This window comes from Bos javanicus, chromosome 27 (assembly GCF_032452875.1).
Source record: "Bos javanicus breed banteng chromosome 27, ARS-OSU_banteng_1.0, whole genome shotgun sequence".
Classification (NCBI taxonomy): domain Eukaryota; kingdom Metazoa; phylum Chordata; class Mammalia; order Artiodactyla; family Bovidae; genus Bos; species Bos javanicus.
In genome coordinates, this window is record NC_083894.1 from 6,537,949 (window position 1) to 6,556,339 (window position 18,391).

At 43.2% G+C, this 18,391-nt stretch overlaps 1 protein-coding gene across 1 annotated transcript; it reads left to right on the forward strand.

Annotated features, from left to right (window-relative positions):
- Positions 1-1,384: 1,384 nt before the first annotated feature.
- Positions 1,385-5,321, forward strand: LOC133239804 (beta-defensin 107A-like). The gene is made up of 2 exons (XM_061404092.1): positions 1,385-1,468; positions 5,152-5,321. Exons 1-2 carry the CDS (start codon positions 1,399-1,401, stop codon positions 5,292-5,294), a joined length of 213 nt encoding a protein of 70 aa, XP_061260076.1. The 5' UTR covers positions 1,385-1,398; the 3' UTR covers positions 5,295-5,321.
- Positions 5,322-18,391: the final 13,070 nt, after the last annotated feature.

Sequence of the window (18,391 nt, forward strand, 5' to 3'; positions counted from 1 at the left end):
TTTCACTTGTTATCAATGGAAACGATCATCTGTTAGGAGCTCATTTCAGTTTATTAGAAATGGAATTCCTCATTTGATTTTTTTTCATGTTTCTTCCTTTATAAATTGGGCTTCTCTGATAGCTGAGTTAGTGAAGAATCCACCTGCAATGCAGGAGACCCTGGTTTGATTCCTGGGTTGGGAAGATCCATTGGAGAAAAGGGATAGGCTACCCACTCCAATATTCTTGGGCTTCCCTTGTGGTTCAGCTGGTAAAGAATCTGCCTGCAATGCGGGAGACCCAGGTTTGATCCATGGGTTGGGAAGATCCCCTGGAGAAGGGAACGGCTGCCCACTCCAGTATTCTGACCGAGAAAATTCCACAGACTACATAGATCATGGGAACTCCAAAGAGTTGGACACTACTTTCACACTTTCACTTTCCTTTATTTAATTGCTCTTTCATGTCTTTTCCATTTTTTCTATAGAATGCTTATTCTTCTCTTAATGATTTATAAAACTCTTTATTTCATTTCAAATCTTTCAGATAACCCCCTTACTTAAAACCCTTTGATGACTTTCCTTTGATTTTAGGATAAAATTCAAATTTCTTAGTAACATACAAATACACATGGTATTTGTTGGACATTACACACTGTCCAACACATATTGGTTGAATGAATACTATTCCCAGAAAATATAAACTATAGGCATATATAATACTAACATTATTACCCTGAGTAATCATATCTTACATGTGTAAAAACTTTGAACATTTAATGACAGTTCTCATACTGATTGCTTAATTATTCACGTATTCCTCTAACCAGCCAGCTATCAACCAATAAGTCAAATACATATATTTTGAGCACCTATTGTTAAAAATACTGTTGTAAGGAATGAATGGGAAGGAAAAAGATGAGAAGAAAGTTATTTTCCTTTATGGAGTTTATAATACAAATGAGGAGATCAATTTTTTTCATAGAGTATAATTTGAAAAAGATATATACCAGGTGCCAATCAATAATGGCTGAGTGAATCTTATAAAAGCAAATTGCATGTAAAATCTCAGATAAGGATAAAAGGAATGGTGGTTATGGACTCTACAGAAGTGGTAGGGCTTGAGAAGGGGTTTCGGGAACATAGGAGAAATCTGGACAGAGATGTAGAAGACAGCATTCCAGGTAGGAAGACAGGAGAAGACAAGGTACTCTCTCCTAAGTGTTTACTTAGGTAAAACCTGACCCAGCAGCCCACATATTATTCAGTGGAGCATGGAAAATAGTTCACTCTTAATGAACACTACAAACCAAAATTGACGTTCCACTGTTTCAGAGCTGTAGAACTTGTTTTAATCAATTTCCCTCGATAAAACAGCTAGATTCCTGCCACTGTACCTCCTTCATCCTCTCTCCACTGATGCCTGGAGCCATGAAAACCTTCTTCTTAATGTTTGCTGCCATGATTCTTCTTGCTCAGATTTTCTCAGGTAAGCGGGAAATCTTTATTGATGTAAGGATGGCAGTCTGTTCAGGATCTGTCTTTTGAGAAGAAAGCTCAGCTTTCAGAAGAGTACATGACTCAGCCCTATGTCCTGAAAAGGTCCCAGAACAAACCAGTTACAGGAAATCTTTTCCTAAGCTTAGACACAAATCATTGTGGCCACACTGATTCAGGCCACCTTCAATCAGAAGAGTATCTCGTTAATTTCCCTAAAAGCTCTACAAAGGGGTTCAGAGTTCTCTTTATGTTTAAATCTCTTTCCTCCTATGATCTTTGACCTATCTGCAAAGTATGACAAAGTGATTGCTTTAAAATGAGAGAAAATGTTAGAGACAAACTCCAAAAGAACTTGTTAATTTAGAGAAATATAGCCTCTGTAGCCTAGAAACTAAACTTATGATGGTCCTTAGTCTATTTTTTCAAGTCTAACTAACTGGTGCAGATCTCCTAATCCTAGATTATCTTGAACCTTTTTTCTGGCTCTTACACACGGATGGAAAATTATATCCTTTAAAGCACTAACACCTTGATTAGTTTTCTTTGAAGTCCTTGAGTCCTTAGAAATGGGTTCTTTTTACTCCATACAGCCAAGACTTTATCCCTAATCAACTTTTATGTTCATTCCCTTCTCAACCATCCTTCATTCCTTTTGTTATGATGCCTTTCCTCATGGGGTTCTCCATGCATCATACAGCATCTTGTCTATTTCTTCTTCGAGGTTTCTGAATTGCTACACTTACTTACTGCACAATCTGGCCTCAGTACCTAGCTTTTTGTTGTTCAGTTGTTCAGTCCTGTCTGACTCTCTGCAACCCCGTGGGCTGCAGCAAGCCAAGCTCCCCTGTCCTAACATCTATTGAATGTGTGTTACCACTAATGAGAAATTGTTCTAGGGACCACAACAGAAGGAGGTAAAGTGGAGGTGAACATTAGAGTGTGGCCTTTGCTCTTAATTTACTTACTGTTTATTAGTCTATTATTTCTGTGTTGATCAAAAATAGGTTGCCCATAGTAACAAATAAGCATGTAGTAAGTTTAGAATGCAAATATATCACAAATAACTATGATACAAAACAGTGCTCACAAGTGCCATGAAGAAGAAAAGTAAAAGAGAAGCCACAGAAGCAGAAGTTTGTTTCCAAATGGGGAGACCAGGAAAGGCTTCCTGGAAGGTCGTTGATTGCATCGCACTTTTGAAAATTTTGAAAACCTGCAGGACTAGAAATAAAGAACAGAGCTGAGGAACATTGCCCTCATGTTTCAAACCATCTCTTGTAAAGTCAGTTTCTTAACTTCGGCCTCAGTCTCTTTCTTGGGGTGCCGGGGGTGGGAGTGGGGCCGGGGGGTGAAGTCAGACAACGAATCCAGGCTAAGGAAACAAGTTTTAAGCTGTCCTCTCCATCTCCTTGGAGAAGGCAATGGCACCCCACTCCACTACTCTTGCCTGGAGAATCCCATGGACAGAGGAGCCTGGACAGACTGCCGTCTAAGGGCTCGCTAAGAGTCGGACACGACTGAGCAACATCACTTGCACTTTTCACTTTCATGTATTGGAGAAGGAAATGGCAACCCACTCCAGTGTTCTTGCCTGGAGAATCCCAGGGACGGGGGAGCCTGGTGGACTGCCGTCTATGGGGTCGCACAGAGTCGGACACGACTGAAGCGACTTAGCAGCAGCAGCAGCTCCATCTCCTTCCATCCAGACTCCAGCTGATTCGAATCAAGTGTAGAAGGAGATGTGTAAGAGCTTCTTATTTCCAAAACTCAGCTCAGACATGCTTGTTTCTCTATAAGGAGCACAGGCTAGGGCTACCACCACAACAGTCACACAGAATCTCAGCATTGCAAGTGGGTTTAATGATTAATAAAAGAGGTGATGAACACAGACTATAATGCCAACATATTTGAGGCCTATCTCAGCTCCAGTCCTCATAAGATTTATGAACTCTGTGTTTCAATTTATTTCCTATAAATGGAAATAATAATAACAATAGGGCATTTTTTTCAAGATTAAGACATTTTATTATATTAATTAGAGTAGAGGCCAACTGGTTTTAATTAAAAAGAGAACAAAAGCCTTAAACTAGAGTCATAGAAAAAAGGAAGTTTATTTCTCTCTCATGTAAAAGTTCCAAAAGAGGTAATTGAGTAGGTTGGAAAGAAGGCTCTTCTTCATCAGGTAAGCCATGCTGGGATCAGGGAGGAAGGTCAATCTTGCCATCCCAAACAGGTGACTATGTCACTGATTCTAAGATGCTCTAAAAGGAAGGAATAAAAATTGAGTAAAACAGAAACAGCTCGTATCACTCCAGTCCTATTTCATTGGTCCAAAATCATTCATGAGGCTAGACGGAAATAGAAAACCAGAAACAGTCATCTTTAGCTAAGGATCTGAAAAGTGAAAGTGAAAGTGAAGTAGCTCAGTCCTGTGACTCTTTGCAATCCCATGAATTGTATCCCATGGAATTTTCCAGGCAAGAGTACTAGAGTGGGTTGCCATTTCTTTCTCCAGGGGAATCTTCCCTGAACAGCCAGACAAAACTCAGAGGTTCTACTACTTACTAACAGATGGAAGGTGAAAATGACTTCTTGGGGACAGTCTCTATATGCACTGCTTAAACAGTGCCAGGCGCACTTGATGGAGTTAACTATTATTATTATTCAGTTTTCATTGTTCTTATCATTATCATTGTTATTCTTTGCCCCAATTCAATGTAAACATATGACATGTCAATTGACTGCTCTGATGCTTGATAAATTTCAGTGATCTATAACTCAAAATATCCCGAGTTCAACTTTGGACTACTGAAAATGTTTCCCTTTACTCTGAGCAGAAATCTAAGTTCTTGACATTTTTTTTTTCCATTGGTTAGCCCTACCCTGGGCATCATCAAGCTTTCAACATGGTAATGTCTGAGATGTGTGACAGCCCACACTTCCCTCCCAGAGTGGCTTTGCAAGCATAAGTATTACACCTTTTGAGAATAACTGTCAGCTCTTTCAATTATTTTTCCAGAGAATATTTTTTCGATTACTCCTCTCTTGAAACACTTTACTCTTTTCAGCTTAGTCTCTTTGTTCTGAATGAGCACACACTGCCTCAGGCGCCCTAAGGTTGCTGGTAAAGATAATATTATAATATTCCGTTGATGGTATTTATGGAGCAGGTTAGTGCACTATGTTTCTTTTGATCTTTATAAAGCAAAAATGTGGAATTCCACAACCATATGCCAAAGTACCAATTTGCCTATAATGTAAATAGAACAGGCTTTATCTTTTGTTATTTATCAGAGACTATTATTTTGGAGACAAGAAAAAAAAAACAAAACATTTCTTGGAAAAGATTGTTCACTGGAATTCAAAAGTATATCGTCTCCTCCCAGGAAGAAACATTCTGTTTGTATACGTCCAATAAAGACAACAGCAGAGGGAACTCTTTTTCATTTTTCCTAATTGAATCCAATGGAAGGACATGGTATATACTGAACCAGGGATGTGAGTTCAGACAACAGCTGTTGAGGTCACATCTGCTTTATCTGATAGCTAGATTCACAATCCGTATCTCCTTGGAATTCGGGTGACAGGGAATTCTAAGCTGGCCTGGATGGCGAAGTTTTTGGTAATTAAGTACTAGATAACTGAAGACTAATTGCTTTCTTTGCTTTCTAGCCCCAAGAAGCCTTAAAAGACAGATACACTGTCTGAAAATGGATGGTCGCTGTGAAGTCGAATGCCTTTCCTTTGAGGATAAGATAGGGGGCTGCAGAGCTGAACTGACACCATTTTGCTGCAGAAAAAGAGTCAATAATTAAAAGCTAAGCAGCAGCTACACAAATCAATGAGGTGTAGCTCTGTCTTTGATCTCAGTGCAGCGAACCTCTCTAGATCTTCTCTCCTTGACGTCTACGTCAGGATTCTCTGAAGTTGTCAGTCCAGTCTCTGATGCTGCAGGAAATACCTTTTCTAGGCTGCAAGCTTCTGGGATGGGGAGAAGTTGGGGGCGGGGCAGGAGGCTCTCTGTCTTGTTTACTTTGCATCCCCCTTCCTCATATAGGGGCTGTTAGTTACTTTATTGATGGATAAAATTAGTAAACTAATTAATAAAAGAGGTAGAATGGAAAGGTTGAAGAGCAAGTTAATGAATTGAGTTCTAAGGTTATACTCCTGGCTTCTACCAGACATGTGACCTGGGGCTGTCTCCACCGAGATTCTGCTATTTGCAATGTGAAGAGACTCAACTCTGTGGTAAACGGACCCCTTGCTGGACACCAACTGTGATCTCCTCAGCAGCACCCTCCTCTCTCTCCTTTATATGGAGGAATTATTTAAAATGTCTCCTGTTCCCTGTCTGATCTAGAACATTGAGTTCCACAAAGATTTGGACCTGTCCAAATTTAAGCTGGCCACAGACTAAGTAGCATCCTCATTCTGGCCACTTGCAGTGAGGGCTGATTAAATCATGGTCTATTCAAGCACTAAGCTCCCTCAGTCAGTTAGTTCAGTCGCTCAGTCGTGTCCGACTTTTTGCAACTCCATGAATCACAGCATGCCAGGCCTCCCTGTCCATCACCAACTCCCGGAGTTCACTCAGACTCACGTCCATCAAGTCAGTGATGCCATCCAGCCAACTCATCCTCTGTCGTCCCCTTCTCCTCCTGCCCTCAATCCCTGCCAGCATCAAGGTCTTTTCCAATGAGTCAACTCTTTGCATGAGGTGGCCAAAGTACTGGAGTTTCAGCTTTAGCATCATTCCTTCCAAAGAACACCCAGGGCTGATCTCCTTCAGAATGGACTGGTTGCATCTCCTTGAAGTCCAAGGGACTCTCAAGAGTCTTCTCTAACACCACAGTTCAAAAGCATCAATTCTTTGGCACTCAGCCTTCTTCACAGTCCAACGAGATTATCTAATTCAACACCCTCATTATGGGTGAAGCGATCCAAGTTCAAGATCACCCAGTTACAGGCTTAGTTACTCCTCTTCAGACTTCTCATTTGGTCTTGTGTTCTCAGCATGTCCACAGAGAACTGCTAGATGAGCACAGAACAAGGCCAACATAAAGACGGAACAGTTTTTAGCAGCTCAAATGAGAAGTTAGATTGAACAAAAAGTTGAAAGCAGATGCAAAAAAAAGTGGACACTTTCCAAAATCTCTCCTGAGATCCTTGCTCTTTGAAGCAAATTGAGGCTTGCCTTTATCCTGTTTTGCCAAAATATGGAGTCCCAGATTTCAGGCAGAGCAAAACCTATCTCATGTGCCATTTTCATCCTAGAAGACTGACACCATACCCTTTCAAAGCAGAAGAAGGCAAAATCCTTCAGCTCTGCTCTAGACAATTCCCTCATCTCCTGGGTTAAGCTTGCTTCCTATAAAGATATATTAATACATAGGAGAGAATGCAGCAAAACAAACTTTCCTGGGGCAAGACAATTTGTAAAAAGCTTTGAGAAATAAACTTTTTTGGGAAAATATTCTGGTATTATCACTTATCTTTATGGCTCATTTCTTAAAACTGCAACAGGTTGAGGACATGACCTATAGGAATCAGAGGAGTGGTCTCCGGTTCTGGCTTTCCCAGCAGTGCCTGATCAACAGACTGGGATAAAACCAACTGCCTTTGAGAATCTAAATTTACCTAGACTTTCTCTCTCCCTTCTCTCCTCTTCTCTTTTCTCCCTTTCCTCACCAAATGACTTGAAAGGTACTATATGTTTTCTGTCACCCTAGTTGCTTCTTAATCTATAGAAACATCTTCAGCCTTCATCACACTTCATGCTGGGACTCGTCTACCGAGAGACAAGGGACCTCTTAGACGCCTCTTAGTCACTCTTTTATCTTAAAGACACCAGGGTCAGGAGTTTCCTGATGACCTAGAGGTTGGGACTTGGCGCTTTCAGTGCTGTGGCCCATGTTCAAAACTGGTCCAGGAACTAAAATCCCACAAGCCGCACAGTGTGGCCAAAAAAAAAAAAAAAAAAAGATGTCAGAGTCAACTCCAAAGATCTCTGATCATCATTCGTCCTTGTGGCATGGAGGTGGTAACTCTGTCCTCTGGTTTTTAGTCTCTGTGCCCTTTTGACCTGTCAGTCCCTGTGCACCTGGTTACCTGCAGTAGATCCACTCTGTTTCAAATATTCAGTATGGTTTCTGCTCACCTGAGTGAAGCCTGTTTAAGAAAAACTACACTATGTTTCCAACTTGAACTTCTTGCCAAAGTTTATTGGTGAAAGTTGCTCAGTCATTTCCAACTCTTTGTGACCCTCTGGACTATACAGTCCATGGAATTCTCCAGGCCAGAATACTGGAGTGGGTAGCCTTCCCCTTCTCCAGGGGATCTTCCCAACCCAGGAATAGAACCCGGGTCTCCCACACTGCAGGGAGATTCTTTACCACCTGAGCCACCAGGGTTAGGTCTTATCTAAATGGATTTCTGATAGATACCTCAAAAGTAACTTACCTTCATTTCGATATATTACTTTCTTTCCACAACTGATCTTCATTTAATATTCTAGATCTTAGTCAATATTGTTACCCTTTACTCAGACACTCAGGTGAAAAATGGCTTCCTCAGGAAAGCTTTCTTTGCCTCATAAATCACACAATTCACTCATTACATTAATCTATATAAATTACTCATTAGAATCTGCAAATTGCAATTATCATCCTCCCTTCTCTCTCCTCACTAAAGGTGTTGGGTGTTCAGAGCTGCACCATCTTCAGTCTGTATAGTCTATCAAACTAGCAAATTCTCACTGTCAGTTACCTAAGGTTTACTTATACATTTGGGTTTGGGCTTTGTATGGAATAAGGAATAGTTTCACCTTTTCACGCTGCATGTGTGTGCATGAGCACACATCACACACACACACACACACACACACACACCATGTGAGTTGTTCAATCATAGAAACTGGTATTAGATTCATACTCAGTTTTATAGGAATACTTGGAACACTACAATAGCAGAGCTAGAAGTAGCCTTCATCTAGGTCAGTGTTTCCAGAACGAAGTTGATTCTAATCACCTAGAATATGTATAAAATCAGAGTTCTGTGCCCACTCTAATGCTTCATACTAGGAAATCCTCAGCAAACAAAATGAATTTTTAAAACAAGTTTTCTAACCAAGTCTCCAGCCCCGTAACATCTGAAACTGAGGAACAGAGGAGCATCTGAGATGCACTCTGGTCACTGCTCTTGCCCCTTACCTCCAGGGAGTCCCAGAATCAAGAGGCGCAACTCAGATCCCAAGTCTGGGCTTTGTACCCACTGCTACTTCACTGCCGTGCACTTTTCCATTTGGAAAAGAGATGCTGAATGGAAATGAACAAATGGCTCACCTTCCTGCTCAGCTTAAGGGGTGGAAGCGCCATTTTAGTTGTCATGACACATCCATGTCCAGCAAACTAACATATGTGGTGGCAAGTTCCACAAGCTGATGGGAGCCCCAGGGGAGCCCAGAACAGGAGAGGAGCCACTGACTAGTTACTGGAGTCTTGAGAGGGTTCACAGAAAAGAGGCCCAGTTACTCTTTAAAACCATGGGTTCCTCAAACTAGCCTAAGTCACTTGAACTGAAACAGAAGGACAGCTGTTGGTAATCTTCCATTCTATTGTCAATATAAACATAGTATGTTCCCATTTGACAATCATTTCCATTCAAACTGCTTATTCCCATCACTGAAGAACGGAGCAGCCAGCATAACCAGGACACCCTGTCCTCCCTGGAAGCCCATTCTGCTCTCATGGGACCTCCATGACCCTGGATATACCTGACTAAGTATTAAATGTCCTCATTATCCAAACAAAGACATTCCATTGGCCCTAGTGTGCTGCCGAGGGACATCACGCCATCTGTTCATGCACAGGAACTTCTGTTGTTCTCCTCTGCCGCTTTATTCTTTCTTGAACCACATTTCCCCAGGTAACAGAACAAATTTATAAAAGCACGGGAAGGGACTTCCCTGGTGGCTCAGTGGTGGAGAGTCCATCTGCCAATGCAGGAGATGCAGATTCGATTCCTGGTCCTGGAGGATCCCACATGCTGCAGAGCAACTGAGCCTGTGCACCACAACTGCTGAGCCTGCACTCTGGAGGGGGGACCACAACTCCTGAGCCCATGAGCCAGGACTATGAAGTCCGTGTGCCCTAAAGCCTGTACTGTGCAGCAAGAGAAGCCACTGCAATAAGAAGTCCAAGCACCACAATGAAGAATAGCCCCCGCTCACCGCCACCTGAGAAAAGCCCTCAAAGCAATGAAGACCCAGCACAGCCAAAATAAACAAATAAATAATTAAAAAAAAAAAAAAAAAAAAACCCTGGTTAAGTTTAGAGAACATGAGAGCTTGAGAGAATCCTGCATCCAAGACAAAATCCCCAGGACCTACACACGGAGGAGCCCCGTGGAAAGTCACCTGACCTTGGAATCATCGCTTCTGATTGTTATGAACCACACACCAGGTCAGGTGAAGGCTGACGTAGGTGAAGTGGCTGTCAGAGGCTTTGCAGGGCTCTGGAACTATCTCTGTCCCATCAGTGAAAATGAACAGGATCAGGGACTTCCCTGGTGGTCCAGTAGCTAAGACTCCATGATCCCATTGCAGGGGGCCCAGGTTCAATTTCTGCTCAGGGAACTAGATCCCACTGAGATCTTCCATGTCCTGGCTATTAGATGTCCATCAGCAGACGAATGGATAAGAAAGCTGTGGTACGTATACACAATGGAGTATTACTCAGCCATTAAAAAGAATACATTTGAATCAGTTCTAATGAGATGGATTAAACTGGAGCCTATTATACAGAGTGAAGTAAGCCAGAAAGAAAAACACTAATACAGTATACTAACACATATATATGGAATTTATAAAGATGGTAAAGACAACCCTGTATGCGAGACAGCAAAAGAGACACAGATGTATAGAACAGTCTTTTGGACTCTGTGGTGGGGGGATGATTTGGGAGAATGGAATTAAAACATGTATAATATCATATAAGAAACAAATCACCAGTCCAGGTTCGATGCAGGGTACAGGAAGCTTGGGGCTGGTGCACTGGGATGACCCAGAGGGATGGTATGGGGAGGGAGGTGGGAGGGGGTTCAGGATGGGGAACACGTGTACACCCGTGGCGGATTCATGTTGATGTATGGCAAAACCAATACAATATTGTAAAGTAAAAAAAAAAATAAATATTAATTAAAAAATTAAAAAAAAAGTGGGACCTTTTTAAGCAACTTAAAAAAGGATCCCACATGTCGCAACTAAGACTTGGTGCAGCCAAATAAGTATTTTTTAAAAAGAAAGAAAATGAATAGGATCAGAGTCATAGAAAACAGGACATTTTCCTAATAATTCTTTTGTCTCAAAAACTCCTCTGCTCAAGTTCTCCAAGAGTTAGTGGTTCTAAAATGCTGGCAAGACAGAGCCATGACAAAGTCTTGTAGACCTGGACAAAGGGAAGCAACAGGGCCCTACTTGGAAGGATTACTATGAGTCTAAGTAAACTGACCAAGGACTAAACATCTTTAGAGCTTGACTATGTCCTGGTGGCCTTATTCCAAACCTTGGTTCTCTATCTTCCCTTTCAAGCCCTGCTCTTCTAAAATAGAAGCTACACATAGAGATTCAAGGTAACCCCAAAATTGTGCATGCCTGTCTACATTTGGGGGTGGGTGGGTGGGGGGACCAGGAACTGAAGGCATGAGCCATCCTGCCCAGACATGCCTTACAGCAAGTTCACCAATGCCTTGGGCCTGGTTGATTTTTTATCCCAGCAGGCTGCCTGGGTTTGCTTTAAGGCATAATTTCCTGTGTGAAAATCTAGGAGTCCAGGTCTAAAATACCCCACAAGGACTAGGTTTGGGTACCTAGTCATTTACTCTGAGGAGTCTGTGCTCTAATCTCCCATCCCCTTGGGTTTGTTATTATCATTACATTAATGTCACTGTGACCAGCACCCTATTATTGCTGTTGTTTCCATCACTATATTTACTATGAGTCTTAGGGTGGATTATTTCAGTGGTGGTTGTTGTATAACGTTGACTACACTTTCTCTGTTCAGGAGGAGGGTCCCATTCACTAGAGACCACTACTGATGTTTCCCCCAAATTCAGACATGTACACCGAAGCTTTATTGCTCGGTCTCCTCTCGTGAGACTAGCCCCCTGAAATGTTCCTGGTCCCCCTTCTGAGGTACCCTGTTGGTGGGGGGTTCAGTGGAGGACATCCCCAGGTTGGCTGAGCCTCTAGGGTGTGAGCAACCTCCTTCCAGGGATCAGCACCGTCTTGTGCAGGCCTGGAAGACCCAGGAAGCCTCCTTCATTCTCCAGAGCCACCCCAAACTTCTAACTCCACCAGTGGGTCCTGGCACTGTTCTTGCCATCCTGGAAAGGCTGAAAAATATGTTACCGACTGCCTGAGAATCCTGAGATTTTCTACTGTAGCTAAGGACCCAGGATCATTGTTGCCAAAAGCAGAGGCACAAGGTGGGAGTCCTGGGCTCACCTGAGCCTCTGCACCTGAGCCCCTTATTGGCCCAAGAAATGCCTGTGCTGCACTTCAAGCCATGGAGATGGGGCCATGCCAGCCTGAGCCACTGCACAATTTTCTCTCCTCTAGGAAGCCTATGAAATGCTTGTGCAGGCCACTGACACCCCTGCTGGTCAGAAGCACCATGCACAACTCTTGTCTACACCTTCTCTAATAGAATGCAAACCCAGGTGTCTGGATTTCTGCAGGTCTGGGCAGAACAGATGGCAGAAGGTCAGCGAGGAGGTGCTGGCTACAGTATGGTATGGGGCTTAATGGGTGCTTATGGATGGTGTAATATCATTCAAATCAAGTGTGTGTGTGTGTGCATGCGTGTGTTAGTTCAGTTCAGTTCAGTTGCTCAGTCGTGTCCAACTCTTTGCAACCCCATGAATCGCAGCACGCCAGGCCTCCTTGTCCATCACCAACTCCCAGAGTTCACTCAAACTCATGTCCATTGAGTCGGTGATGCCATCCAGCCATCTCATCCTCTGTTGTCCCCTTCTCCTCCTGCCCCCAATCCCTCCCAGCATCAGAGTCTTTTCCAATGAGTCAACTTTTCGCATGAGGTGGCCAAAATACTGGAGTTTCAGCTTTAGCATCATTCCTTCCAAAGAACACCCAGGGCTGATCTCCTTTAGAATGGACTGGTTGGATCTCCTTGCAGTCCAAGGGACTCTCAAGAGTCTTCTCCAACACCACAGTTCAAAAGCATCAATTCTTCGGCGCTCAGCTTTCTTCACAGTCTAACTCTCACATCCATACATGACCACTGGAAAAACCATAGCCTTGACTAGATGGACCTTTGTTGGCAAAGTAATGTCTCTGCTTTTGAATATGCTATCTAGGTTGGTCATAACTTTCCTTCCAAGGAGTAAGCATCTTTTAATTTCATGGCTGCAGTCACCATCTGCAGTGATTCTGGAGCCCAAAAAAATAAAGTCTGACACTATGTGTTAAGGCAGATGTAAATACAGGAAGAAAATACTGGATACCAAAATTTCCACAAGTTGACCTGTATCTGCTGGATTTACTGTAAGATTTTTCCTTTACAGCTCCTGTGTGTGTATACTATTTGCATCTTACCTAAGATTCTGCAAAATTTAGGAAATCGCTTCAAAGTCTAAAATCAATTTGATTTAATCAACTTAAAAATCTTTCAATTAAAAACTGAAAGATGGGGACTTCCCTGGTGGCCCAGTGGTTAAGAATCCACCTGCCAATGCAGGTGACACAGGTTCCATCCCTGGTCCCAGGGGATTCATGCTACAGGGAAAGTAAGCAAGCCTGAGCACCACAACTAGTGAGCCCGGCATGCCTTAGAGCCCATGCTCTGCAACAAGAGAAGGCATTCCCACAAAAAGCCCACACACCAAAGCTAGAGAGCAGGCCCCGCTCACCACACTACAGAAAGTCAATTCTGAGCAACAAAGACCCAATGCGGCCAAAAATAACAACAAAAAAATTTTTTTTTAATGAAAGATATCACAAATGGCATCTTACTTAGGACATTTTAGGCAACCTTGATTTCCTAAGGTTGCCATAACAAATTACCACAAACTTGGTGATTCAGAAGGACAGAAATGTATTCTCTCACAGTCCAGGGCCTCTCAGAGGACCAGGGCTCCTTTGCTAGGCCGCTCAGAGGAATACCAGAAGTAGTAATTCAAACATGGTAAAATAGAACAGTGGATTTTGGATATGTACTCAAACTGGGGTGAAATCTTAAGGAAAAAAAAAAGTCTTACAAAGAAAAGTAAAACTCGCCACAAGACATATACTATTAAAAATCTTAACATTTTGGTTATCATAGGTCATTGTAAATTTGTGTTTGTTTTGCCAAAAGTTTTCACTTTCATCTCAGGTTCAAAGAATTTGTTAACAAAATAAGCCACTCATTATATACAAATAAATAATACAAATATTAATTCAATATTTATTAATATTAACTCATATTAATTAGTGGGTATTAATAATGAATGAATGAATGAATATTAATTCAACTACTAACATTAAATTGGGTTTTGATCAACATCCAGACTTAATCAGTGCTGGGGAGTCCCATGGCACAGCATATCTGGAGTCCCAACTGGGAAAAGGTCCCAGGCAGCACAGCCACTCCATGGGTGAGACTTAAAAGATTGCAGTTCGGGTTCCCGCTTATAATCCCAGGAGGGTCACAAACTGTTATCATCATCAATCTGTGCAGCTCTCAGTTCAGTCACTCAGTCATGTCCGACTCTTTGTGACCCCATGGATTGCAGCGCGCCAGGCCTCCCTGTCCATCACCAACTCCCAGAGTTTACTCAAACTCATGTCCATTGAGTCGGTGATGCCATCCAACCATCTCATCCTCTGTCATTCCCTTCTCCTCCCACCTTCAATCTTTCCCAGCATCAGGGTCTTTTTAAATGAGTAAGAACTTTGCATCAGTGGCCAAAGTATCGAAGCTTCAGCTTCAACATCAGTCCTTCCAATGAATATTCAGGACTGATTTCCTTTAGGAAGGACTGGTTGTATCTCCTTGCTGTTCAAGGACTCTCAAGAATCTTTTCCAACACCACAGTTCAAAGGCATCAATTCTTCGGCACTCAGCTTTCTTTATGGCCCAACTGAAAGGTTGTTGTTGAATCATGCGAAGACACCGGGATTCTTGACCCCCAGAGGAGAAGAATTCAATCCGGGGCCAGAGACGAGGCTTGATCGCTCAGAGCTTTTGTGTAATAAAGTTTTATTAAAGTATAAAGGAGATAGAGAAAGCTTCTGACATAGGCATCAGAAGGGGGCAGAAAGAGTACCCACTTGCTAGTGTTAGCAATGAAGTTATATACTCTCCAATGAATCCAAAGAATGTCTGGAGGTCATAAAGACCTCACCAGACCTACTCCCATAATTTACATTTTAAGATAACAGAAAGTTTAATCCAGAGACTGTCCTTAGGCAGGATACATTATTGTTATATAATCCTAAGGAATGTAGAGAAGGAAGAAAAGATTTGTCCTTTCTTCCTCCTTGAGAATTCCAGACCCCTCTCTCCTTGGGGACCCCTAGACTCCTTATCAACCTGCCTAGGAACTGACCCTCTCACAACTGTCACATCCATACATGACCACTGGAAAAACCACAGCCTTGACTAGACGGACCTTTGTTGGCAAAGTAATATTTCTGGTTTTTAATATGCTATCTAGGTTGGTCATACCTTTTCTTCCAAGGAGCAAGTGTCTTTTAATTTCATGGCTGCAGTCACCATCTGCAGTGATTTTGGAGCCCAGAAAAATAAAGTCAGCCACTGTTTCCACTGTTTCCCCATCTATTTGCCATGAAGTGATGGGACCAGATGCCATAATCTTAGTTTTCTGAATGTTGAGCTTTAAGCTAATTTTTACTCTCCTCTTTCACTTTCATTAAGAGGCTTTTGAGTTCCTCTTCACTTTCTGCCATAAGGGTGGTGTCATCTGCATATCTGAGGTTATTGATATTTCTCCCGGTAATCTTGATTCCAAGTTGTGCTTCTTCCAGCCCAGCGTTTCTCATAATGTACTCTGCATATAAGTTAAATAAGCAAGATGACAATATACAGCCTTGACGTACTCCTTTTCCTATTTGGAACCAGTCTATTGTTCCATGTCCAGTTCTAACTGTTGCTTCCTGACCTGCATACAGGTTTCTCAAGAGGCAGGTCAGGTGGTCTGGTATTCCCATCTCTTTCAGAATTTCCCACAGTTATTGTGATCCATTCAGTCAAAGGCTTTGGCATAGTCAGTAAAACAGAAATAGATGTTTTTCTGGAACTCTCTTGCTTTTTCCATGATCCAGCGGATGTTGGCAATTTGATCTCTGGTTCCTCTGCCTTGTCTAAAAACAGCTTGAACATTTGGAAGTTACTGTTGAAGCCTGGCTTGGAGAATTTTAAGCATCATTTTACTAGCATGTGAGATGAGTGCAATTGTGAGGTAGTTTGAGCATGCTTTGGCAGTGCAGCTCTGGTTTCATGTTAATGCTGTTTGTTTTGTTGTGTAAAACTTGAAATGTAGTTAAGCCTGGGGCTTGGTTGGCCAGGCCTCCTCCAGGGTCTCAACAATCTCGAGATTTCTCTCCCATTTTATCTACAGTGCTGCAAGTCTTGCACTCATAGCAGGTAGTCACTCATAGTCACTCCCAGGGCAGTGTCCAGGCAGGTTAGAAGCAAGGTCAGAGGCCTGCTCTGCTTTGCCTCTGAAGCCTAAACAAAACTATTCATTTAATTTCCCTAACAAACAGGTCTTTAGATATTTAAGATGTTTTCAGAAGCTGATTTCATGATCTCAACCCTTGCATCTCTTCATATCTAGAAAAGCACTAAATCCCTTCATGATCACATCAGCTCCACCTGACTAGCAGAAAACCTTTTGTAAAATGAGTGTTTAATGGTATTGAGGAGAAGGGGATGACAGAGGATGAGATGGTTGGATGGCATCACTGACTCAATGGACATGAGTTTGAGCAAGCTCCGGGAGTTGGTGATGGACAGGAAAGCCTGGGGTGCTGCAGTCCATAGGGTTGCAGAGAGTTGGACATGATTGAGTGACTGAACTGAACTGAAATAATTATATTGAACTCCCCCTTCACCAAAATCTTATGTATTGACCTTCCCCACTGCCTCTTTGGAGCAGTCTCTCAGAACTACCTGAGGTGCTGCCTCCCAGGCCGCAGTCCTCCTATTGCCCCAAATAAAACTTAACTTGCAGCTCTCAAGTTGAGCATCTTTTCAGTCGACACAGTCCAAATCTGAACACAGGAGAATACAGATTTCCCAGCTTGAAGACAAAAAGGCAGAGAGAGAGCAAGTTCCCTTTTGTTCAGCCTTTTGTTCCATTCAGACTTTTAAAGGCTTGAATGAGCTTCTTCTCCCCAACCCTGGAAAGGGCAACTGTGCTTCTTTCAGTTTGCTAACACAGATGTCCATCTTACCCAGAAACACCCCTGAGACACACCCACAACAATATTTAACCAAATATCTGGGTACCCTCTGGCCTGAGAATGGTGGTGGTTTAGTTGCTAGGTTGTGTCCAACTCTTAAAATCCTGTGGACAGTAGCCCGCCAGACTCCTCTGTCCATGGGATTCTCCAGGCAAGAATAATGGAGTAGGTTGCCATTTCCTTCTCTAGGGAATCTTTCCCACCCAGGAATCGAACTTCAGCCTCCTGCATTGCAGGCAGATGATTTACCAACTGAGCTATGAAGGAAGCCTGGCCCGAGAACAGAAGGCGACTATTTTAGTAAGAAAGGGAACTTACATTTGAGGCTTGTCTTGGGCAGCTACAAGGTGAGTAGATCTCCACATCCATCCCCCAGAATCTTAAGCACTTAGAGAGGCCTTAATGGAGCCTCAGTCACACACACCATCCATGGGGTCTCGACACCACATTACTCTCAAAGCTGCCTCCTAGAAATGACCCTAGTGAGGGAACAGAGCAGAATATACATTTCAAAGACAGGGGAGGGGATGAGGGACCTCTAATTGCCTAGGTCCAGTTCTTGAGTCGACCAGTGGTTCCATCTTCTCTTGGTGACCTCCTCCAACGATCCCTGCCCCCCTCCCCACCCCCACCCCCACCCCCACCCCCCACCCCCCCCCCCGCCCCGCCCCGGCCCCAGTCTTCATCTAACTCTACCTACCTCCCAGAGACCTCATTTCCAAACACCATCACACTGGGGGGACAGGGTTTTAATGTATGAAAACTGGGGGCGGGGGGTCACAATTCAGTTCATAGCACCATATCAATGGTTGAGTGGTCTAGAGCCCACTAGACCACTTGTTAGTGAACAAATCATCCTGTTGCTGAAGATCCTGGAACGGGGAGGTAGGGGGCCGGGTACTCTCAGGAGACCTTAGGGCACATGAGCAGGGTTTGGGCTGGACATTTAAGTCCTACAGCTGCTGTCAGGGGCTGCGGGGGGCGGTAGGGGTGGTCAGAGTTTGGTTCTGGGAGGGGCCACTTGGTGTCCCTTGTTACTTTCAAGTAACTGCGATAATAAACACGAACGAAAATGTGAAACTACAATATATTAAGAGAGTAATGATTTACACAACATGTGGGATGTCATTCCCACCCAAATGTCAAACGTATCACAGGACTCACAGGACACGCTCCCAGAAAGGATTTTTGACTTAAATCATTTTCTATTTTTTGAGAAAGAAAGATCTCTGCATTCAGTATAAGTGGCCTCACGACCTTAGGTTTTTACCTGAAAGCACCGTAAACATCTGACTGGAGGGAACGTGGGCGCGGCGCCAGTGGCTGGACACGAGACGAGGTCCCAAGGCGATGGAGTCTCAGAGACGCGGTACCCAACGACCGGAAACTCCCAGGGGCGGGGAGGCGGGTGGCCACGCCCAAGGCCAC